The 21,488-nt window shown below is 45.0% G+C and overlaps 1 protein-coding gene across 1 annotated transcript in view; it reads right to left on the bottom strand.

Annotated features, from left to right (window-relative positions):
* LOC147111065 (peroxisomal acyl-coenzyme A oxidase 2-like) overlaps positions 1-21,488 on the bottom strand; it is an 81,186-nt gene that overhangs the window by 46,213 nt on the left and 13,485 nt on the right. Inside the window, exons 3-5 of the mRNA XM_086001547.1 lie at positions 14,871-15,025; positions 13,417-13,524; positions 11,934-12,053 (exon numbers count right to left, since the gene is read on the bottom strand). Of these exons, the coding sequence (XP_085857673.1) occupies positions 11,934-12,053; positions 13,417-13,524; positions 14,871-15,025 (383 nt within the window). The remainder of the gene's footprint in view (positions 1-11,933; positions 12,054-13,416; positions 13,525-14,870; positions 15,026-21,488) is intronic.

Below are 21,488 nucleotides of genomic sequence, written 5' to 3'. Positions count from 1 at the left end.
ACAGTGTATTTTTGGCGGACCCCCTGAAGTCGAAAAAAAATCATGACTTTTTTTTTTGGAGTTAAATCGCGAGATGATGTGTATTTTCATTAAAAATCGTGTGTCTTGCAATTAAATCGCGAGAGTTGGCAACTCTGTATTAGGCAATTCTTCTTCATACAACGAATGACCAATATGTGGAATAAACATTCAGATACGAGTAGTGGAGACAAAAACCCTGGAATCACTTAAGAAACAACTGGATGCTAAAGTGGGAGGACGTTAGGATCTCAGCACAAACAAAATAAAATGGGCCAAACAGCCTTCCTCATCTGTAATTATCTTGTGAAGCACAAAACTACGACTTTCATTAATATAACGCCCTTAATGTAGTAAAAAATGTTCCACAGTGCTTCACAGAATAGCAAGGAAAATATGAACACTGAGCTGAAGACGACAAAAAGAGGGTGACCAAAAGCTTGAATGAAGAAGTGAGTTTTAAGGAGGGCTTAAAGGAGGAGAGGCAGGAAAGTTTACAGAGGGAATATTTTATGCTGCACCCAGATCAGTGAAATATTAGCACGCCAGCAGCGTCTATTTCTCTATGCTTGATTTTCTGCAGGTAGTGGGAAAGTTCAGAAATCTTCCCCCCGCCCGGCCCCCTTTCTCTTTGGGCCTGCAGGAAAATTAGTCTCATCACAACTCCCCCCACACTCTGCCCCGCAGTTAAAAAGAGGGGCCAATAGCTGAGACAGGATCAGCTCTTAACCTAACCTGGAGGTAAAAATTTAAGTCAGTAGTGTAGATATAGTATACATCTCCAAAAGCCCAAACTGCGCTCAAAATTGTGCTCGTTTTACACATTACACATTTGCCATTCAAATTCAATTGCATATCATCGAACATAAAATCTTCCATGAACCAGCGCAATCAGGCAGCGTTTTAGAACGTCAATGGCCCAGAAATTTGGGTCTCCACGGGTGAGTACGCACGGGGTACTCACCCGTAGGCCCAATGGAAGTGCCAGTTTCCTGCATGCACTGCGCATGCGTGGGAAACCGGCACTTCCGTTTCCCTGAAAGGGGTCGAAAGGTCGAACGCGTGCACAGGAGAGGCTGCGAGTGCGCATCGAACTTACATTTTTTTCCCCCCAGTGTTACGTCTCCTAATAGACTTTGGGATTGTGTTTTTGTCTCCCCCTAGTGTTCGACTATATACCTCCCTATTGTTCATTTGTGTCATGTGACGTTTTGTTGCAGTGTGCTTGTGCACTGACAGTTGAGTTTGAATTTGAATCGGAAAGCCAGTAAAAAGGGAGCAGCCTCATGGAAACTCCATGTCTGGGGATGTTTACGGTATCTGATGCTTACCTTCTCGGTTTCCCCCTTAGTTGGCATAATCTGTGAGTAGCTTTTATCACATGTTCTTTATGTTCGATCTATGCCACCATTTATTGATATTTGTGATACAAATCGGCCTTGTTTGATGTTATAATTTCTTATTTCCTCTGTAGTTTCACCCTGTATTATTAAATTGGGTTATAACAATCAACGCCTCCTGTTTGGTGATGAGGGTTTAGCTATCTGTCGAATCATGGTCATGAGGAGGACAGAATAGTGAAAAGATTACCTTCCCATGGGCGAATCTGCTAAAGGTACAGATACTCTACGTCATCATCCTGGGTACATACTCAACACCAACACGAATCAATGCATCTCCGAAGCCACACATTCCAGACCACCCCTGTCCCACAAGCTGGAATGGAGGAACAGTCACCATTGAAACGAGCAGAGGAGACCAGATCTCACTGTTCTGGCTCCTCCAGGCATTCAAGTATGTCTGCTACTGGTGCAGCAGCAGCGATGGCCAGAGCCAAGGCCGAAGCAGCCAAAGCAAAGATGTCCTTTGCTCAAAAGGAAATGGACATAAAAATGGAAAAGGCACGTATTGAAGCAACATTAGCCGTATTGGATATAGAAAAAGAGGCAGCAGCAGCTCTAGCGGAGGCAGAAGTCCTTGAAGCAGCTGCTGAAGGTGAAGCAACAGGCAGCAACCTTAACCTTCATCTCCCTCATCAAGATCCAGTGCAACGCACCACAGAATACATACAAAGCCACTCCAGGTCACACGCTGTTAACCCTTCAATGCCTGACATGGAGCCTGTTCCAGAGTTAATACACGAACAGGAAGAGTCTGGCCATGCATCTCAGCGTCGTTGCGAGCCCAACAAAAACACTGTGGAAGACGACGAACACAAGTTCCAACCAGAAGACCAAAAGCTAACCCATCATTATCGTTCACAACATCTGGAGACCTATCACAGTCCAGCTGCTCTACTCCACCGCGAACAGACCCAAGGCATGTCAGATTTCGTGAGGTTCTTCGCACGTCGTGAACTCGTCACCACCGGGCTGCTACAGTTCAACGACCAACCTGAAGACTACAGAGCATGGAGGTCTACTTTTCGGAACACCACAAGAGGGTTAGACCTGTCAGCAAGCGAAGAAATCGACCTCCTTGCTAAATGGCTGGGTAAGGAATCCTCTGAGCATGCCAAGAGAATTTGAGCTGTGCACATTAACCTCCCGGAAAGGGGGTTGAAGATGATATGGGATCGTCTGGACGAGAGCTATGGCTCCCCGGAGGTGGTTGAGAATGCACTGTTTAAGAAGCTGGAGAACTTTCCCAAGATCCTCAATCGAGACCACCTGAAGCTCAGAGAGTTAGGTGACGTCCTAATGGAAATTGACTCAGCAAAAACTGAGGGAAGTCTGCCAGGTCTTCTGTACCTTGACACGGCACACGGAATAAATCCCATTGTTGAAAAGTTACCATTCAACTTGCAGGAAAAATGGGTAACTCAGGGATCAAAGTATAAGGGAGATCACAACGTTCCCTTCCCACCTTTCTCCTTTTTTGCCAAGTTTATCTGCCAGCAGGCTAAAATAAGAAACAACCCAAGCTTCTTCTTCTCCACTCAAAGCCCTGGGCCACCGAAGACAGCACAGTCTGCTACAAGGTACAGCCAGAGAACTCCAGTGTCAGTTCATAAAACTGAAATGTCACTGTCCAGCGCCTCCTCCAGTGATGACGCAGATGGGAAAATGGACGACCCCGTCAAGCAATGCCCCATCCACAACAAGCCGCACCCGCTCAGGAGGTGTCGGAGCTTCAGAGAACGGACTTTGGAGGATCGCAAATCCTTCTTAAAGGAACGTGGCATCTGTTATAAATGCTGTTCCTCTTCAACTCACCTGGCACGGGACTGTAACACGGCCGTCAAATGCGCAGAATGCAAGAGCAAAGGCCACGACACAGCACTCCACCCAGGTCCAGCCCCCTGGGTCTCAACGGCCTCGACCGCCGCAGCAGAGCACGGCGGGGAGGAAGAGGAAAACATTCTGACACCTGAAGTAACCTCACATTGCACCAAGGTCTGCGGAGCACACATCAGCGGCAAATCCTGTTCCAAAATCTGTCTTGTGACGGTCTACCCTGAAGGACAGCAAGAGAAAGCCATAAAGATATACGCCATGCTGGATGATCAGAGTAACAGATCACTCGCCAAGTCTCAGTTCTTCGACCACTTCAACATAGAAGGAAACAGCTCCCCATAGTCACTGAAAACTTGTGCCGGCCTAGTGGAGACATCAGGAAGGAGGGCCAGTGGTTTCGTAGTGGAGACCCTTGATGGAAAGACGAGTCTGCCTCTGCCCACACTAATAGAGTGTAACCAGGTGCCTGATAACAGGTCAGAGATCCCTACACCTGAAGCAGCGCTTCATCATGCTCATCTCAAACCAGTGGCTTACCAGATTCTACCGTTGGACCCTCAAGCTCCCATCCTACTTCTACTAGGCAGAGACATATTGAGAATCCACAAGGTACGTGAACAGATAAATGGTCCACACGACTCACCTTATGCTCAGAGACTTGACCTAGGGTGGGTCATCATCGGTGATGTTTGTCTGGGAAACGCCCACAGACCTGCCAAAGTGAACACATTCCATACAAATGTGCTGAAGAATGGTCGCCCCTCACTCTTTGATCCGTGCCCCAACAGCTTTCAAGTGAAAGAAAGATACGACATACAGGTTCCAAGCTCTCTCTGTGATGATCCTACTGAGCGACCAGAACACGGAAAGCAAGGGGATCGTCTTGGTCAGGCGGTCTTCAAAAGGACGAGTGACGATGACAAGTTAGCTCCTTCCATTGAGGACAAACTCTTTATAAAGAACATGGATGAAGAGGTCTTCATGGACAGTAGCAATAGCTGAGTCGCTCCTCTCCCGTTCAGAACTCCAAGACGACGGCTGCCTAACAACCGAGGACAAGCACTCAATCGACTCATCTCTCTCCACCGCACGCTGGAAAGAAAGCTGGATACAAAGGACCACTTCATCTCATTCATGCAGAAAGTGTTTGACAATGGGCACGCAGAAGTAGCTCTGCCCTTAAAAAGGTGAATAATGCTGGTACTTACCTATATTTGGAGTGTACCATCCTAAGAAGCCCGGTCAGATCAGAGTCGTCTTTGACTCAAGTGCGAAACATGATGATGTCTCTCTCAATGATGTCCTTCTGTCAGGACCAGACCTTAACAACAGTCTGCTTGGGGTCCTCATGCGTTTCAGGAGAGAATCCGTTGCCATCACAGCCGACATCCAGCAAATGTTTCGTTGTCAGAGAGAGTGACAGGAACTTCCTCAGGTTCCTCTGGTACAAAGATAATGACCTTGACAAAGAGATTGTGGAGTACAGGATGAAAGTACACGTCTTCGGGAACAGTCCGTCTCCAGCAGTTGCTACCTACGGCCTCCGACGTGCAGCTCAGGAAGGAGAACAGGATTACGGCACTGATGCAAGACGATTTGTGGAAAGAGACTTCTACGTTGACGACGGATTGAGGTCATTACCCACTGCAGAAGCCGCCATCAGCCTGCTCAAAAGGACTCAAAAGATGCTTGCCTGTTCCAACCTGAAGCTACATAAAATATCATCAATGCAAGACCACTCGTCCCTCCGGCATCGGATGCAGAGTTCCCATTCATCCTGACGCCTGCCACCCTCCTCACTCAAAAAGGAGAAGTCATTCCTACACCTCCAGGAGAGTTCGGCAGCAAGGACCTCTACAGACGTCAGTGGAAGCAAGTACAGAGTCTGGCCAACACCTTCTGGAGCCGTTGGCGACACGAGTACCTGTCAACTCTCCAAGTACGTAGCAAATGGCAGTCATCAAAGACCAACGTCCAAACAGGGAACATAGTTCTAATGAAAGACAGTCAGAACAAAAGAAGCGAATGGCCGATGGGGATCATCTCAAAGGTTTTCCCCAGCAAAGATGGTAGAGTTCGGAAGGTAGAGGTCAAGATCCCAAGCAGTGATGGGACAAAGCTCTTCTACAGGCCAATCACAGAGATCGTGCTTCTTCTCTCCAAGGAAGACCAGACGGTTGCGTTCTGATAAGTTGTATTTTCTTTATTATGTGGAATCTTAGAGATACCAGACGGGGAGTGTTACGTCTCCTAATAGACTTTGGGATTGTGTTTTTGTCTCCCCCTAGTGTTCGACTATATACCTCCCTATTGTTCATTTGTGTCATGTGACGTTTTGTTGCAGTGTGCTTGTGCACTGACAGTTGAGTTTGAATTTGAATCAGAAAGCCAGTAAAAAGGGAGCAGCCTCATGGAAACTACATGTCTGGGGATGTTTACTGTATCTGATGCTTACCTTCTCGGTTTCCCCCTTAGTTGGCATAATCTGTGAGTAGCTTTTATCACATGTTCTTTATGTTCGATCTATGCCACCATTTATTGATATTTGTGATATAAATCGGCCTTGTTTGATGTTATAATTTCTTATTTCTTATTTCCTCTGTAGTTTCACCCTGTATTATTAAATTGGATTATAACAATCAACGCCTCCTGTTTGATGATGAGGGTTTAGCTATCTGTCGAATCATGGTCATGAGGAGGACAGAATACCCAGGTTTTCCCGGGAAGCTAAGTCTCCAGAAGTTACACATATAAAAAGCTTTTTACAAGGTAAGTGGTGAATTAATTAAAATTTAAAAAAAATTTCCACAGGTTTATTATTTTTAAATACTTTAAAGAAAGGTAAGTTTATTTTTAGCCCCGTTAGAAAATAAAATTATTTTTTTCAAAAATTTAAATTGTTTACAATAGTTATTTCATGTAATTTATAGTTTATTTAAAAAATATGATTTTTTTAAAAATTTACTTGAAGATTTACTGATGTTTTGGGGCTTATAGTATTTATAAGTTTGACAGCCCTTCCTGTCAAACTTATGAATGAAGCATTCCCTGCTCCGATTGGCTCCCCATGGCCCACGTGATCCCAGGGGACGCATCGAACTAACTGCGCCCGTGATACGCAAGGTAAGTGCAGGTCGGGGGCTTGCACCCGCGGGAAGCCCTCGACCCGAATTTCTGGGCCATTGTTTTTGCATTAAAAATTATTTCTTGATATATTTAAGAGTGGTAATGTGGCGCAGTTTTATTAATACAGCTGAAAATGGGTTGATCACAAAAAATAAGCATTTTTAATCAGAGTGTCTAGTCCACCACCTGTAATCAGCCCAATTTTAAATAACTAAAAATGACTTAAAAAAATTATACAGACCAGTTACTAGTTTCATTGGTGTACAGTAGTCAGTTTCTTTCAAATATAAAAGCTTTTTAAAAAGGTGCCTATTAGTGTCCATGCATCTAAAGATAAAGCTCAATTTTAAGAGCCTCCTCGAAGGCCTGCAAACGGGCGCAATTAGCGGAAACTCACAGTGGTGATTAATTCAATCCGAGTGCATGGCCGGCTTCCAGTGCGATATTTTTTAAACCAGCACAAAAGATCACTGAAACTCAATTTATGCTGGATGCAATTTGCACTTGAAATTTCTTGCTCTTTTGTGCTGGTTTGGCTGATTTTGGGCAAATTGCGCTAAAAAACGAGCGCAACCTAGCAGAAACTCCAGGCCTTGATCCAGGCCGGGGTACAGAATCTTCAGGCGAGACAGAGGGGGAGGTATAAGAGGAGGGGGTGTCGCAATATTAATTAAGGAGTCAATTACTGCAGTAAGGAGGGATGATATATTAGCAGGGTCCTCTAATGAGGCCATATGGGTGGAGCTTAAAAACAAAAAGGGGGCAAGCACTTTGCTGGGAGTGTACTATAGGCCTCCAAACAGTCAGGGGGAGATAGAGGAACAGATATGTAGGCAAATCTCAGAGAAATGTGCAAATAATAGGGTAATAATAATGGGGGATTTCAACTTCCCCAATATTAACTGGGATAGTCAGAGTGTGAAAGGCTCAGAGGGTGTAGAATTCTTAAAGTGCATCCAGGAGAGCTTTTTGAGCCAGCATGTAGAAAGTCCTACAAGAGAGGGGGCGGTACTGGACCTAATTCTCGGGAATGTGGCCGGCCAAGTGGAAAAAGTGCTAGTAGGTGAGCACTTTGGTGATAGTGACCATAATATGGTAAGATTTAAGGTGGCCATGGAAAAGGACAGGGATGGGCCGGAAATAAAGGTTCTAAATTGGGGGAAGGCCGATTTTAATAGGATAAGGCAGGATCTGGCCAAAATGGACTGGGATCAGCTACTTGTAGGAAAATCCGCATCGGAGCAATGGGAGGCTTTCAGAAGGGAGATTGAGAACATACAATGGCAACATGTTCCCGTAAAGGTCAAGGGTGGTTCCAAAAACCACAGGGAACCTTGGATGTCAGGGGATATACGGGAATGGATTAGGAAAAAAAGGAGGGCTTTTGGTAGATACAAAAGGCTAAAGACGGAGGAAGCCCTAGAGGAGTACAAAAAGTGCAGGGGGATACTTAAAAAAGAAATTAGGAGATCAAGGAGGGGCCATGAAATAACACTGGCAAGCAAAATAAAGGAAAATCCGAAGATGTTTTATAAGTATATTAAGGGTAAGAGGATAACTAGGGAAAAAATAGGGCCCATTAGGGACAAAAGTGGCAATCTGTGTGTGGAGCCGGAAGATGTAGGAGGGGTTCTGAATGAATTTTTTGCGTCTGTTTTCACTATGGAGAAGGACGATGTAGACATAGAAATAGGGCGGGGGGACTGTGATATGCTCGAACATATTAACATCGAGCGGGGGGAGGTATTGGCGGTTTTAGCTGGCCTAAAAATGGATAAATCCCCAGGCCCGGATGAAATGTATCCCAGGCTGCTGTGTGAGGCAAAGGAGGAGATTGCGGGGGCTCTAACACATATATTCAGGACCTCTCTGGCCACAGGGGATGTGCCAGAGGACTGGAGAACCGCTAATGTAGTACCATTATTCAAGAAGGGTAGTAGGGAAAAACCGGGGAACTACAGGCCAGTGAGCCTAACATCAGTGGTAGGAAAATTATTGGAAAAAATCCTGAGGGACAAAATGTGTCTCCACTTGGAGAGGCAAGGATTAATCAGGGATAGTCAACATGGCTTTGTCAAGGGAAGATCATGTCTGACTAATTTGATTGAATTTTTTGAGGGGGTGACTAGGTGTGTGGATGAGGGTAACGCAGTGGATGTGGTATACATGGATTTCAGTAAGGCCTTCGATAAAGTCCCGCACAGGAGACTGGTCAAGAAGGTAAGAGCCCATGGAATCCAGGGTGCCTTGGCACATTGGATACAAAACTGGCTTAGTGGCAGAAGGCAGAGGGTGATGGTCGAAGGTTGTTTTTGTGACTGGAAGCCTGTGGCCAGTGGGGTACCACAGGGATCGGTGCTGGGTCCCTTGCTGTTTGTGGTCTACATTAATGACTTGGATATGAATGTAAAGGGTATGATCAGTAAGTTCGCGGATGATACAAAAATTGGTAGGGTGGTAAATAGCGAGGAGGGTAGCCTCAGTCTGCAGGACGATATAGATGGGTTGGTCAGATGGGCGGAACAGTGGCAAATGGAATTTAACCCGGAAAAGTGCGAGGTGATGCACTTTGGGGGGACTAACAAGGCAAAGGAATACACAATGAATGGAAAGACCCTAGGCAAGACGGAGGGTCAGAGGGATCTGGGTGTGCAAGTACACAGATCCCTGAAGGCGGCGGAACAGGTGGATAAGGTGGTAAAAAAGGCATATGGGATACTTGCCTTCATTAGCCGAGGCATTGAATATAAGAGCAAGGAGGTTATGATGGAGCTGTATAAAACACTGGTTAGGCCACAGCTGGAATACTGTGTGCAGTTCTGGTCGCCACACTACAGGAAGGATGTGATCGCGTTAGAGAGGGTGCAGAGGAGGTTCACCAGGATGTTACCAGGGCTGGAGCGCTTCGGCTATGAAGAGAGACTGGGCAGATTGGGTTTGTTTTCCTTGGAGCAGAGGAGGCTGAGGGGGGACATGATTGAGGTGTACAAAATTATGAGGGGCATAGATAGGGTGGATGCTGAGGAGCTTTTTCCCTTAGTAGAGGGGTCAATAACTAGGGGGCATAGATTCAAGGTAAAGGGCGGGAGGTTTAGAGGGGATTTGAGAAAGAACTTTTTCACCCAGAGGGTGGTTGGAGTCTGGAACTCACTGCCTGAAAGGGTTGTGGAGGCAGAAACCCTCACAACATTTAAGAAGCATTTGGATGTGCACTTGAAATGCCATAGCATACAAGGCTACGGGCCAAATGCTGGAATATGGGATTAGATTAGGCAGGGCTTGATGGCCGGCGCGGACACGATGGGCCTCTATCCGTGCTGTATTACTCTATGACTCTTTACTCCCCGTGTGCCACAGGAAATCGACTAGTAATAATAATAATGAACACTATAAAAACCAGTGCAACCAGGCTGATCAATAGGTTGGACCTAAACAATTTGTGAAACCCTGAAATGTAGAGAAAGTTTCACCTTTGTGACCTGTATCACAATGTTCTAGTAAAATTGGAATAATATTTATCATCAAGATCCTCCAGCAATAAATAGTGTAGTGCCAGAGGACTGGCGGATAGCTAATGTTATTATACCTATATTTAAGAAGTGAGATAAAACATTTGCAGGGAACTATAGATCAGTCAGCTTAACATCAGTGGTAGGAAAGATAATGGAATCTTTATTAAAGGAACCAAAAATATAATAAATAATAGTCAGCATGGATTTCAAAAGGGAAAGTCTTGCTTGGCTAACCTCATTGAATTGTTTGAAGAGGTAACAGAGAGAGTAGACATGGGTAATGCAGTAGATGTAATATATCTAGATTTCCAAAAGGCCTTCGATAAGGTACCACATAATAGACTAATGAATAAGGTCAGAGCCTACGGAATCAGGGGACAAGTAGCAGAATGGATAGCTAACTGGCTTCAAGACAGAAAGCAGAGAGTAGGGGTAAAAGGTAGTTATTCAGAGTGGCAGAACGTGGGATGTGGGGTCCCACAAGGATCAGTGCTAGGATCACTGTTGTTCACAATCTATATTAACGATTTGGACTTTGGAATTAAAAACACAATTTCTAAATTTGCAGATGACACCAAATTGGGGCGGAATAGTCAATACTGAGGAGGGCTGCAACAAATTACAGGAAGACATTAATAAACTTGCAGAATGGGCATATAATTGGCAAATGAATTTCAACATAAATAAGTGTGAGGTATTACATTTTGATAAGAAAAATAAGGAGGTCACATGTTACTTGGAAAATGAGAATCTGAATGGGGTAGAAGAGCAAAGGGATTTGGGAGTACAAATGCACAAATCACTACAAGTATGACGCAGGTTAAAAAGACCACCACGCACTGGAGTTTATTTCTAGAGGGATAGAATTGAAAAGTAGAGAACTTATGCTAAACTTGTATAGAACCTTGGTTAGACCACAATTAGAATACTATGTACAGTTCTGGTCACCATATTATCAAAGGGATATAAAGGCACTGGAGAGGGTGCAAAACATTTACAAGGATGATACCAGAACTGAGGTTATACCTATCAGGACAGGATGAACAGGCTGGGGCTCTTTTCCCTTGAAAAGAGAAGGCTGCTAGGTGAGTTAATAGGGGTCTTTAAAATTATGAAAGGCTTTGATAGAGTAGACACAGAAAGTATTACCACTTGTGGGGAAGAGCAAAACTAGAGGCCATCAATATAAGACAGTCACCAAGAAATCAAATAGGGAATTCAGAAGAAACTTCTTTACCCAGAGAGTGGTGAGAATATGGCACTCACTACCACAGGGAGTGGTTGAGGTGAATAGTATAGATGCATTTAAGGGGAAGCTATATAAGCATTTGAAGGTGAAGGGAATAGAGGGTTATGCCGAGAGCTAGATGAGAAAGGATGGGAGAAGGCTCGAGTAGAGCATAAACGCCATCATGGACTGGTTGGGCCGAATGACCTGTTTCTGTGCTGTATATTCTATGTAATAAATGACTGCTGCATGTCACTCTAGGGCAATTTTCGCAGTAACACAGGACAGATTTATACATTTTGGCCATGTTGAGTCACCATGTGCTCTTCAAGTGCTACTTTAGTCATAGACCTAGAATAATGTTTGTCATCACCAACTAAATATTAAAGTATTAAAATTCATTTTGTTTGCACTGAAACATGCAGCATAAATATGTTGCCGTGCTGGGGAGAAAATGGCCTCAAGTGGTCCAGTAGGCATTTCCTACTAGAATCAAGATGCAGCAATGCACTTGTCCAATCCAAAAAACATCAACTGCAGTACAGGGGGCGGGGGGGATGAAACAAAAAGAGAGACCCTAATTTGCACAGGTGTATGTATCACCACTACTTTGTGGCTGTGTGCCCTACGTTTACAGCTCCCATGTGGCATAATGTGTGCTACATGGTCCAGCACATCCTAATTTTATCAGTATAAAACAATGGCAATAGTGCTTTATCACCCACCCACCCTTCCCAGAACAAAACAAGGCAAGCTTCATTGTGCTGAAAAACCTTTCAAAGCATCAGGAAATGAAAATAAGCAGTGTGTTACCTGGCAAAATGGAATGGTCCACCAAGCTGCGGATCTGAACAATAAAGGCATGCATTCCATGGCACGTCCCCTGCGTATACAGCTGAGCCAAGACCACGGCGTGATTTGCTGACCTACCCACTGAGAACAGGAAACACATTGTATGAAGACTTTTCTAATCAATTTAACAGATTGGGCCGGAATTTGCGGTGGGTAATGACAGCGAACGGTCAGCATTCGGCGTCATTACCCCTCTGAAACTGACCGCAACTTCAGGATTTACTATATGCGCAAATCCTGAACTTGCGGACAGTCATTCACTGCTCCGACGCTGGCTGCGCTGTGCTACCCCCCCCCCGCCAATAGCTGGAACTCTGTGAAATTGGTGAAAACTTGAGCTTTTCTGCAGTAATATCGTCGTAAAATACTCCATTAAATGTTAAGCCTTGCTGAAATAGGTGTAACTGGGGTTTTAACAGCATATTGACTGGTAAACAAATGTTCTGGCCCTGAAAAGCTAATTTTTATATTTGTGGAGTGTCAAAATTCTCCATTATGATAAAAATTACAATTTTGTAAGCTGTGATAGGGTGGGAGGCAGGAGGGGTTAAATGACAAAAACTCCTGCCTTCCACCCGATCACAGACCTTCCCTTTTGTTCTTTCCTCCCCTCCCCCCTTTCCCTGCACTTGCTTAAAATCTGTTACATCTCTAACTTTTTCCAGTTCTGACAAAAGACATCAACCTGAAACATTAACTCTGTTTTTCTCTCCACAGATGCTGCCTGACCCGCTGAGTATTTCCAGCGATTTGTCGGTCCCACCGTGAACTGAGGTCCCAGATGCCTCATTGCCCTCGCCACGCCATTATCAGCTTGCACTTCCAGCAAGTTAACGACAATTTTTTTTTGGAAGCGTGCAGAAAACAGTAACTAACAGCATGCGCCGTGAGATGCCCCACTCCAGCAAACTCCAGCCCATTATACAACATCAACAACTTACATTTAGATAGCGCCTTTAATGTAGTAAAACATCCCAAGTCCCAATGGTTACAGTAATGAACTTTTGGAGTACAGGAAACTCTTGATTTACCGGCATCTAAATAACCGGACATCTTTGTTAACCGGCAAAATTCAGGAGTACGTTCAGCTAAGTTTTACTTCATATAAGTGGCCGTTCCTGGATCTGTGGCCGTGTAACTGGGGTTCCTACACTTGCAACAGGGACGCTTGGTCTGTGGTTGGAGTTCCTGCACCTGTTGCTAAGCAACAGGGAAGCCTGGATTTGTTGCTGTGTACGGAGCTCTCGTACCTTTTAATTATACCTCTCTGTAATCCGGACTTTTTGATAAACCGGCACCATGCTGGATAAAAAAGAGTTTCCTGTATAATGCATGTTAATTTTCTTGAGTTAGAAATCTATTTTCTGCTCAAAATAGTTCTATGGTCAAATTCAACAATCAAGTAACTTGCAAATCTAGTGGGTGGGCTATTTTGAAGGCTTACGGTCACCAGGCCACCACTTCATTGAGGACGCTTCTGGTGTGTTGAGGATAAAGCCCTGGCTGGAAGTGTCAAAGGTTGCAGTCGTCTCCAGTCCTCGAAGATTTGTGCCTTAAAATGAACAGCAGGTACACTCATTCAAACAGGGAGAAGGCGGAAAGTTCAAGCGATTAGTCAGAAACAAAAAATTGACTGATGTTGCCAAATGACAACTGTTCTTTTTGGTTGTTGTCACTTATATAGACAAATTGCACATCTTACTGCAGGTTTAGCTAATGTGCTTGTCCCAGGCTTTAGTACCATTGTCGAGTTCAGTTAGTGGGAAAGTATATTACACTGCCCAACAGAGGTTCTGACCATACAAAGATTCTGAACTAAAAGCTACGTTTACCCAATTGGAGCAGAATAACTATCCGACTACTTCAATTATAATGAACGTCTGTTAATCAGCCAGATATCAGCTACTGGTGCAGACTACTATTAAATTAGTCTGTAAGCAGTTCTCAAATTGATTGGCCTCTTTCTGAAAATTATTAATTAACAAGGTGAATTTAATTGGATGACTGCACAACCAAGATCAGAATTCACTGAGAGGGACTCAATAGAAACTGCTATCTCTGATTTGGGCTACAGTATATTGGAGCACCAATGCTCCACTTAGAAGCTATTTTTTTAAACTAAAAGCCCATTTAACAGCAGTGTGCCCTGGAGTTTGATTTTATAAAATTATAAAGCATAAACCAAATGGTACAATATAATTGTGCTGGAAACCATACTGTTCAATTATTAGAATATTAAATTGTCCATTGTCCACATCACGGAAGACCTCTCCTGGTCCCTCAATACCTCCTCTCTGGTGAAGAAGGCCCAGCAGCGCCTATATTTCCTAAGGAGGCTGAAGGGATGTAACCTGTCACCCCTGATCCTCTCTAACTTTTACCGCTGCACAATAGAGAGCATCCTGACGAACTGTATCACAGTATGGTATGGCAGCTGTAGCTACTATGACCGGAAAGCCCTGCAGTGGGTAGTCAAAACTGCCCAACGCATTACCGGCACCCGGCTACCGACCATAGAGCACATATACCAGAAACGCTGTTTACGGAGGTCACGGTCCATGATCAAAGACCCTACCCACCCCAGCCACAGTCTGTTCGCTCTCCTGCCATCTGGGAGACGCTACAGATGCATTCACACCCGTACGACCAGATTTAGGAACAGCTTCTTTCCCAGGGCTGTCATCCTACTGAACTCCACAAATAAACTCTAAAGCCTGCACATCTGCCAATGCACTTTATTATGGTTATGTTTATGTTAATGTATTACAAGCCAAATGTATATTGAATGTTTAAATGTCTTAATCTAAATGTACAATCTCGGGAGCCGCAAGCCTACATTTCGTTGTACTGCACTTGTGCACTAACAATGACAATAAAGTTGATTATTATTATTATTACCATGGCCTAGCTCCGTTTGTGCATATGTTCCAATAATTTGGTAATCCTTAGCCAGTGGAACCCACTTAGCAATCTGTGCATCTGTTCCCAGTTTTGTGATGGTCGGTATAAAGACTGCATTATGGACTCCAAAAGCCAGCTCTCCTGCCAGAGCCCTAAAACCAGGTAGAAGAACAGTTATTGTTCACTGTTAATGACTAAGTTTTGATTTACCTTTTCTAGTGTGAAACACAAATAGATCATGCTGGTTTGATCTCATACAGCTGACTGGAGTTTATTAGAACACCTTATATTCTGACATTACCAATGATCATAGAATCAAAGAAATTTACAGCACAGAAGAAAGCCACTCGGCCCATCATGTCTGTGCCGGCTGAAAAAGAGCTATCCAGACTAATCCCACTTTCCAGCTCTTTGTCCGTAGCCCTGTAGATTACAGCACTTCAAATGCACATCCAAGTACTTTTTAAATGCGATGTGGGTTTCTGCCTCTACCAATGACTTACAAAAAGGATCTCGCCTAGGTGGTTTGGAAGCAAAAATTGGTAAGCAAAACTTTCAGGCCGAGTTCCAGACTCCCACCACCCTCTGGGTGAAAACAATTCTCAACTCCCCTCTAATCCTTCTACCAATTAATTTAAATCTATGCCCCCTGGTTATTGACCTCTCTGCTAATGGAAATAGGTCCTTCCTATCCACTCTATCTAAGCCCCTCATAATTTTATACACCTCAATTAAGTCACCCCTCAGCCTCCTCTGTTCCAAAGAAAACAACCTCAGACTATCCAATCTTTCCTCATAGCTAAAATTCTTCAGTCCTGGCAACATCCTCATGAATCTCCTCTGTACCCTCTCTAGTGCAATCACATCTTTCCTGTAATGTGACCAGAGCTGTACACAGTACTCTAGCTGTGGCCCAACTAGTGTTTTATACAGTGCTATCATAACCTCGCTGCTCTTATCAAATGCCTAATATGGCTCCTTTCTCTCTCATTTTAACCCCTACCTTTGTCATCAGGCGCTCTAGGTTTGAATTCCCTTCCTTTCCCCCTCATCGGAATGTGTCTACTCTGTACCCAAACCATCTCTTCTTTGAAGACCTCCCACTGTTGAATTACTGTTTTGCTTACCAATTTTTGCTTCCAAACCACCTAGGCGAGATCCTTTTTGCAAGTCACTGAGGTTAGCCCTCCTCCAGTTAAGTATTTTTATGCTTGATTGTACCATGTCCTTTTCCATTACTATTCTAAGGCTGATGATATTATGATCACTGTTCCCCAAATACTCTCCCACTTGTCCCACTTCATTCCCCAGAACTAGATCCAGTACTGCTTCCTTCCTCATTGGGTTGGAAATACTGATAAAGTTCTCTTGTACACATTTCAGGAATTCCTCCCACTCTTTGTCCTTTACACTCTTACAATCCCAGTCTATATTAGGATAATTGAAGTCCCCCATTATCACTGGAGGACGAGTTCATGAAGTGCATTTGAGACAGTTTCCTAGAACAATACATTATGGAACCAATCAGGGAACAGGCTGTTTTAGATCTTGTATTGTGTAATGAGACAGGGTTAATTAGTAATCTCATAGTAAAGGATCCTCTGGGAAACAGTGATCATAACATGATAGAATTTCACATTGAGTTTGAGAGTGACATACTTAAGACCGAAATGAGAGTTTTAAACTGAAATAAAGCCAATTACATAGGTATGAGGTGGGGAGTTGGCTAAGGTAGATTGGGAAATCAGATTAAAAGGTATGATGGTAGATAAGCAGTGGCAAACATTTAAAGAAATGTTCCAAAATTCTCAACGAATACACATTCCATTGAGAAATAAATCTCCACTGGAAAATTGATCCATCCGTGGCTAACTAAAGAAGTTAAGCATAGCATTAGATTAAAAAAGCCTTGTAATGTTGTGAAGAATAATAGTATTTTTTGATTGGGAGAGCTTTAGAAACCAGCAAAGAATGACCAAAAAAATTGAGAAAATAGAATGTTAGAGTCAACTAGCAATAAATATAAAAATAGATTGTATGAGTTTCTACAAGTATGTAAAAAGGAAGAAAGTAGCAAAAGTAAGCATTGGTTCCTTAGAGGCTGAGACAGGAGAAATTATAATGGGAAATAATGAAATGTCAGACTTTAAACAAATATTTTGTATTTGTCTTCACAGTAGAAGATACAAAAAGCATACCAAAAATAGTGGGGAACCAAGGAGCTAATGAGAGCGAGGAACTTAAAAGTAATTAAGATCAGTAGAGAAAAAGTACTTGAGAAACTAATGGGACTAAAAGTTGACAAATCCCCTGGACCTGATGGCTTACATCCCAGGGTTCTAAAAGAGGTTGCTGCAGAGATAGTGGATGCATTGGTTGTGATCTTCCAAAATTCCCTAGATTCTAGAAGGGTCCCGCAAATTGGAAGGTTGCAATTGTAACCCCGCTATTCAAGAAAGAAGGGAGAGAGAAAGCAGGGAACTACAGGCCAGTTAGCCTGACATCAGTCCTCAGGAAAATGGTGGAATCCATTATTAAGTGATAACAGAGCACTAAGAAAATTATAATATGATTAGGCAGAGTCAACATGATTTTATGAAAGGGAAATCATGTTAAGACAAATTTAGTAGAGTTTTTTTAAGGATGTAACTAGTAGGGTAGATAAAGGGGAACCAGTGGATGTAGTATATTTGGATTTCCAAAGAGCATTCAATAAGGTGCCACATAAAAGGTTGCTACACAAGATAAGGGCTCATGGGGTTGGGGGTAATATATTAGCGTGGATAGAGGATTGGTTAATGGACAGAAAACAGAGTAGAGATAAACGGGTCATTTTCCAGTTGGCAGGCTGTAACTAGTGGGGTGCTGCAAGGATCAGTGCTTGGGCCTCAGCTTTTACAATCTATATTAATGACTTAGATAAAGGGACCAAGTATAATGTATCCAAGTTTGCTGACAATACAAAGCTAGGTGGAGGAGGATACAAAAAGCCTACAAAGGGATATAGACAGGTTAAGTGAGTGGACAATGAGGTGGCAGATGGGGTATAATGTGGGGAAATGTGAGGTTATTCACTTTGGTAGGAAGAGTAGAAAAACAGTTTTTTTTTTAAATGGTGAGAAACTATTAAACGTTGGTGTTCAGAGAGATGTAGGTGTCCTCGTACAGGAAACACAGAGTTAGCACGCAGGTACAGCAAACAATTAGGAAGGCAAATGGCACGTTGGTCTTTATTGCAAGGTGGTTGGTGTACAAGAGTAAGGAAGTCTTACTATAAATGTACAGGGCCTTGCTGAGACCACACCTGGAGTACTGTGCAGTTTTGGTCTCCTTATCTGAGGAAGGATATACTTGCCTCAGAGGCAGTGCAATGAAGGTTCACTAGAGTAATCCCTGGGATGAGAGGGCTGTCCTGAGGAGAGATTGTGCCTATACTCTCTGGAGTTTAGAAGAATGAGAGGTGATCTCATTGAAACACAAGATTCTGAGGGGTTGTTTCTCCTGGCTGGAGTCTAGAACTAGGGGGCATAGTCTCAGGCTAAGGGGTCGGCCATTTAAGACTGAGATGAGGAGGAATTTCTTCACTTAGAGGGTTGTGAATCTTTGGAATTCGTGACCCCAAAGGACTGTGGATGTTGAATCATTGCGTATACTCAAGGCTAAGATAGACAGATTTTTGGACTCTAGGAGAATCGAGGGATATGGGGATCGGGCAGGAAAGTGGAGTTGAGGTTGAAGATCAGCCATGATCTTACTGAATGGTGGAGCAGGCTCGAGGGGCATTATGGCGTACTCCTGCTCCTAATTCTTATGCTACGTTCGTAAGCATTCCCTTTCTCCTGGGGACTCCTAGAAGGTGTCCAGAAAGGTAAAGTAGCACAGCACTCACTCCTTTTAGGTAAAGTGCTCAGAGAATTTCTGGAATAAATGTTGATAGTGTTGTTGAAGTCTTGACAAAGTGTCCCAGAAAGTCTCCCGATGTGTTTCAAAAGTCCTCTTCAAACCCCCAGCAGCAAGTGAACAGTAAAAGGTGATATACCTCTAAGTAGCGCTCGAAATCCTCAACAACTAGTTTATTCCCAATCAGCTGGTCGATATGGAAAGGAAAGTTAGATCAAGCAATAGCCACCCCCGCCCGCCCCGGTCTCTTATTGTGGATAGTGCACTGGGGGAAGGGGAAAAGTACAATTTCTGTAAAAAGACTCCCACTCTTACAAAAAACACAGTACCACTCTTTGTTGTTTTGCAGTGTCAGCAGTGGCTCAGTTGGTAGCACCCTCACCTCTGAGTCAGAAGGTTATGGTGTTAGAAATTAGGGGTGCCTAAAATGTATATGGTTATGTGAATGAAATTGTGACGCGAATAATACTGTGTTTAGATTATTATATTAGAGTTTAAGATAAAGGCCTAGAAATTGGGTATAGCCCCGCTTGAGGCGTTAGAACTGGCGCTGCGCAAAGTTTATAGCCAGACGAAACTTATCGCCGCCTGGCGCGATATTGGGTTGCATCGCCCCCAAAGGGGATTGAGGCGCGAATTCAGACGTTGCATGGGCCTCCTAAGGCACAAAACTTCCGGCGCTACCCAATATCGGCACGGACGGGCGCAGCGCAGGTGATCTCAATTACCGATAACCACGAGACTTCCAGGCGCCGGCCGGCTCTTAAAGGGGTGGGTCAGTCAGCCTCAGCTTCCACACTCAACGCCCTGTAGGCCTCAGAATCGGCGCTCACCCTTCTCTGGCGCAAAAAACTTGGTCAGGATGGAGAAGGAGAGACAGAGAGCAGAGCGCTTCAGCACTCAGGCTCTGGACCAATTGGTGTCCGCAGTGGAGCGCCGTCGAGATGTTCTGTATCCTGACAATGGCAGGAGGCCGAATCAAAAGGAGTACCGCCGAGCTTGGAAGGATGTTTCTCAGAGGGTCAACTCCAGCAACATGGCAACCAGGAGCCCTGTTCAGTGCAGGAAGAAATTCAACGACCTCACTCGGGTCGTTAGGGTGAGTGTTGTTTATGCAAACTTCTGATTCCCTCCATCTGCACCTGACTTCGCGCACCCTGTTGCCATGATGCCCCAATGGCTATCTGGCAGCAAGCACCCATGGCCCTTTCTGGGCACACACATGGACATTTGACTCAAGGCATCATGTAAGGGCTCTTGCACCATGGGGGGCATGAGATGATCTTTCAAGGCATCATGTAAGGGCTCTTGCACCATGGGGGGCATGAGATGATCTCTCAAGGCATCATGTAAGGGCTCTTGCACCATGGGGGGCATGAGATGATCTCTCAAGGCATCATGTAACAGAACTTCCCCTTCTTTCCCCTGCAGTCCAAGCTGGCGACGATCCGCAAGGACCAGCGTCGAACCGGTGGCGGACCTCCACAAGTGGTCACTCTCACGGATCTCGAGGAAAGAGTGCACCAGATTCTTGGAGGACGTCCGAGTGGTCCTGTTACCACTGCAGCTGCCGACCCCATTGTCGACAGCGAGGGTAAGGCTCTCACCTTTTTCAGCTGTCTCCTTCCACTTGGTCCCCCCGCCAGCATGCTTTCTCAGTGTGCAGCCATGTCAGAGCCTTGCCGTAATCTGGCATGCCTTGCCGCCAACCTGTCCTTTTGCTAAAGCCACTCTTCCACCTCCCTGCTTTCAGATGCTGCATCACCAACTCGGGATCTGCGTCCTGAAGCTGCCAGTGCCAGTGCCTCCGGAGGCGAGGACCAGGAGGAAGCCGGAGCATCCGTTCCAACCTCAGGGGAGCCTACACATCTGCAGACTGGGGATAGTAGTTCCCTGGAGGGGAGGGGGGGGGGGGGGCTCTGATGATGAGCCAGTTGCCGGAACAAGCAGCCTGCAGCAACGCAAGGGGGGTAGGCAAGTTCGGCCACCGGCTCCCCGGAGGGCAAGGCAGGGAGTGATGACTGCTGCACAGAGTGCAGAGGAGGTGCGTAGCCTGGCTGAAATGAGCACCCAGGCCCGGCTCAGGCACACTGAGCTGATGGCTGCAGTGGGGAAGATGCCTCAGTCGATAGAAACACTGGCAAAGAGTGTGTTGGACTTTGGAGCAGCAATGGAGAGGACTGTCCAGGGCTTCGGGGCAGCAATGGAGAGGACTGTCCAGGGCTTCGAGGCTGCTATGGAAAGGACTGTTCAGAGCTTCGGACAATCCCTGGAAAGGTCTGTCCAGGGCTTGTCCAAGGCAGTGGAACGGAGTGCTCCGGCCTTGTCCGAAGCAATGGAAAGAACTGTCCAGGGCTTCTCCGAAGCACTGGCACCTGCCACACAGGTCCTCACTGCTGCCACGCAGTCACTTGCTGGCCTCGTCCACACCCAGATTGAGGCAACGCAAACTCTCACTGCAGCCACCCTATCTGCATCAGCTAGGATCACCCCGGGCCCTTCCAGTCCCATACAAGGCCAGGAATCAGTGGAGCAGTCGATTGTGGCGGATGAGCCGAACCGGTCCCCTCAGAGAGCCAGTGTGTCATCCGACCATGGTGCAGGTGTCCTCTCTCGGCAGGTGACAATTGCTTATGCCACCGCTGGTACATCTGCAGTGCAGCTGCCACCACCTGCAGGGCACACTGCTTCCAGCCATGCTCAGATCAAGCAGCC

This window comes from Somniosus microcephalus, chromosome 11 (assembly GCF_052327205.1).
Source record: "Somniosus microcephalus isolate GS21.2 chromosome 11, FLI_Smic_1.0, whole genome shotgun sequence".
Lineage (NCBI taxonomy): Eukaryota > Metazoa > Chordata > Chondrichthyes > Squaliformes > Somniosidae > Somniosus > Somniosus microcephalus.
Note: the sequence above shows the minus strand (reverse complement) of the source record. Positions and strands in the feature narration are given on the sequence as shown.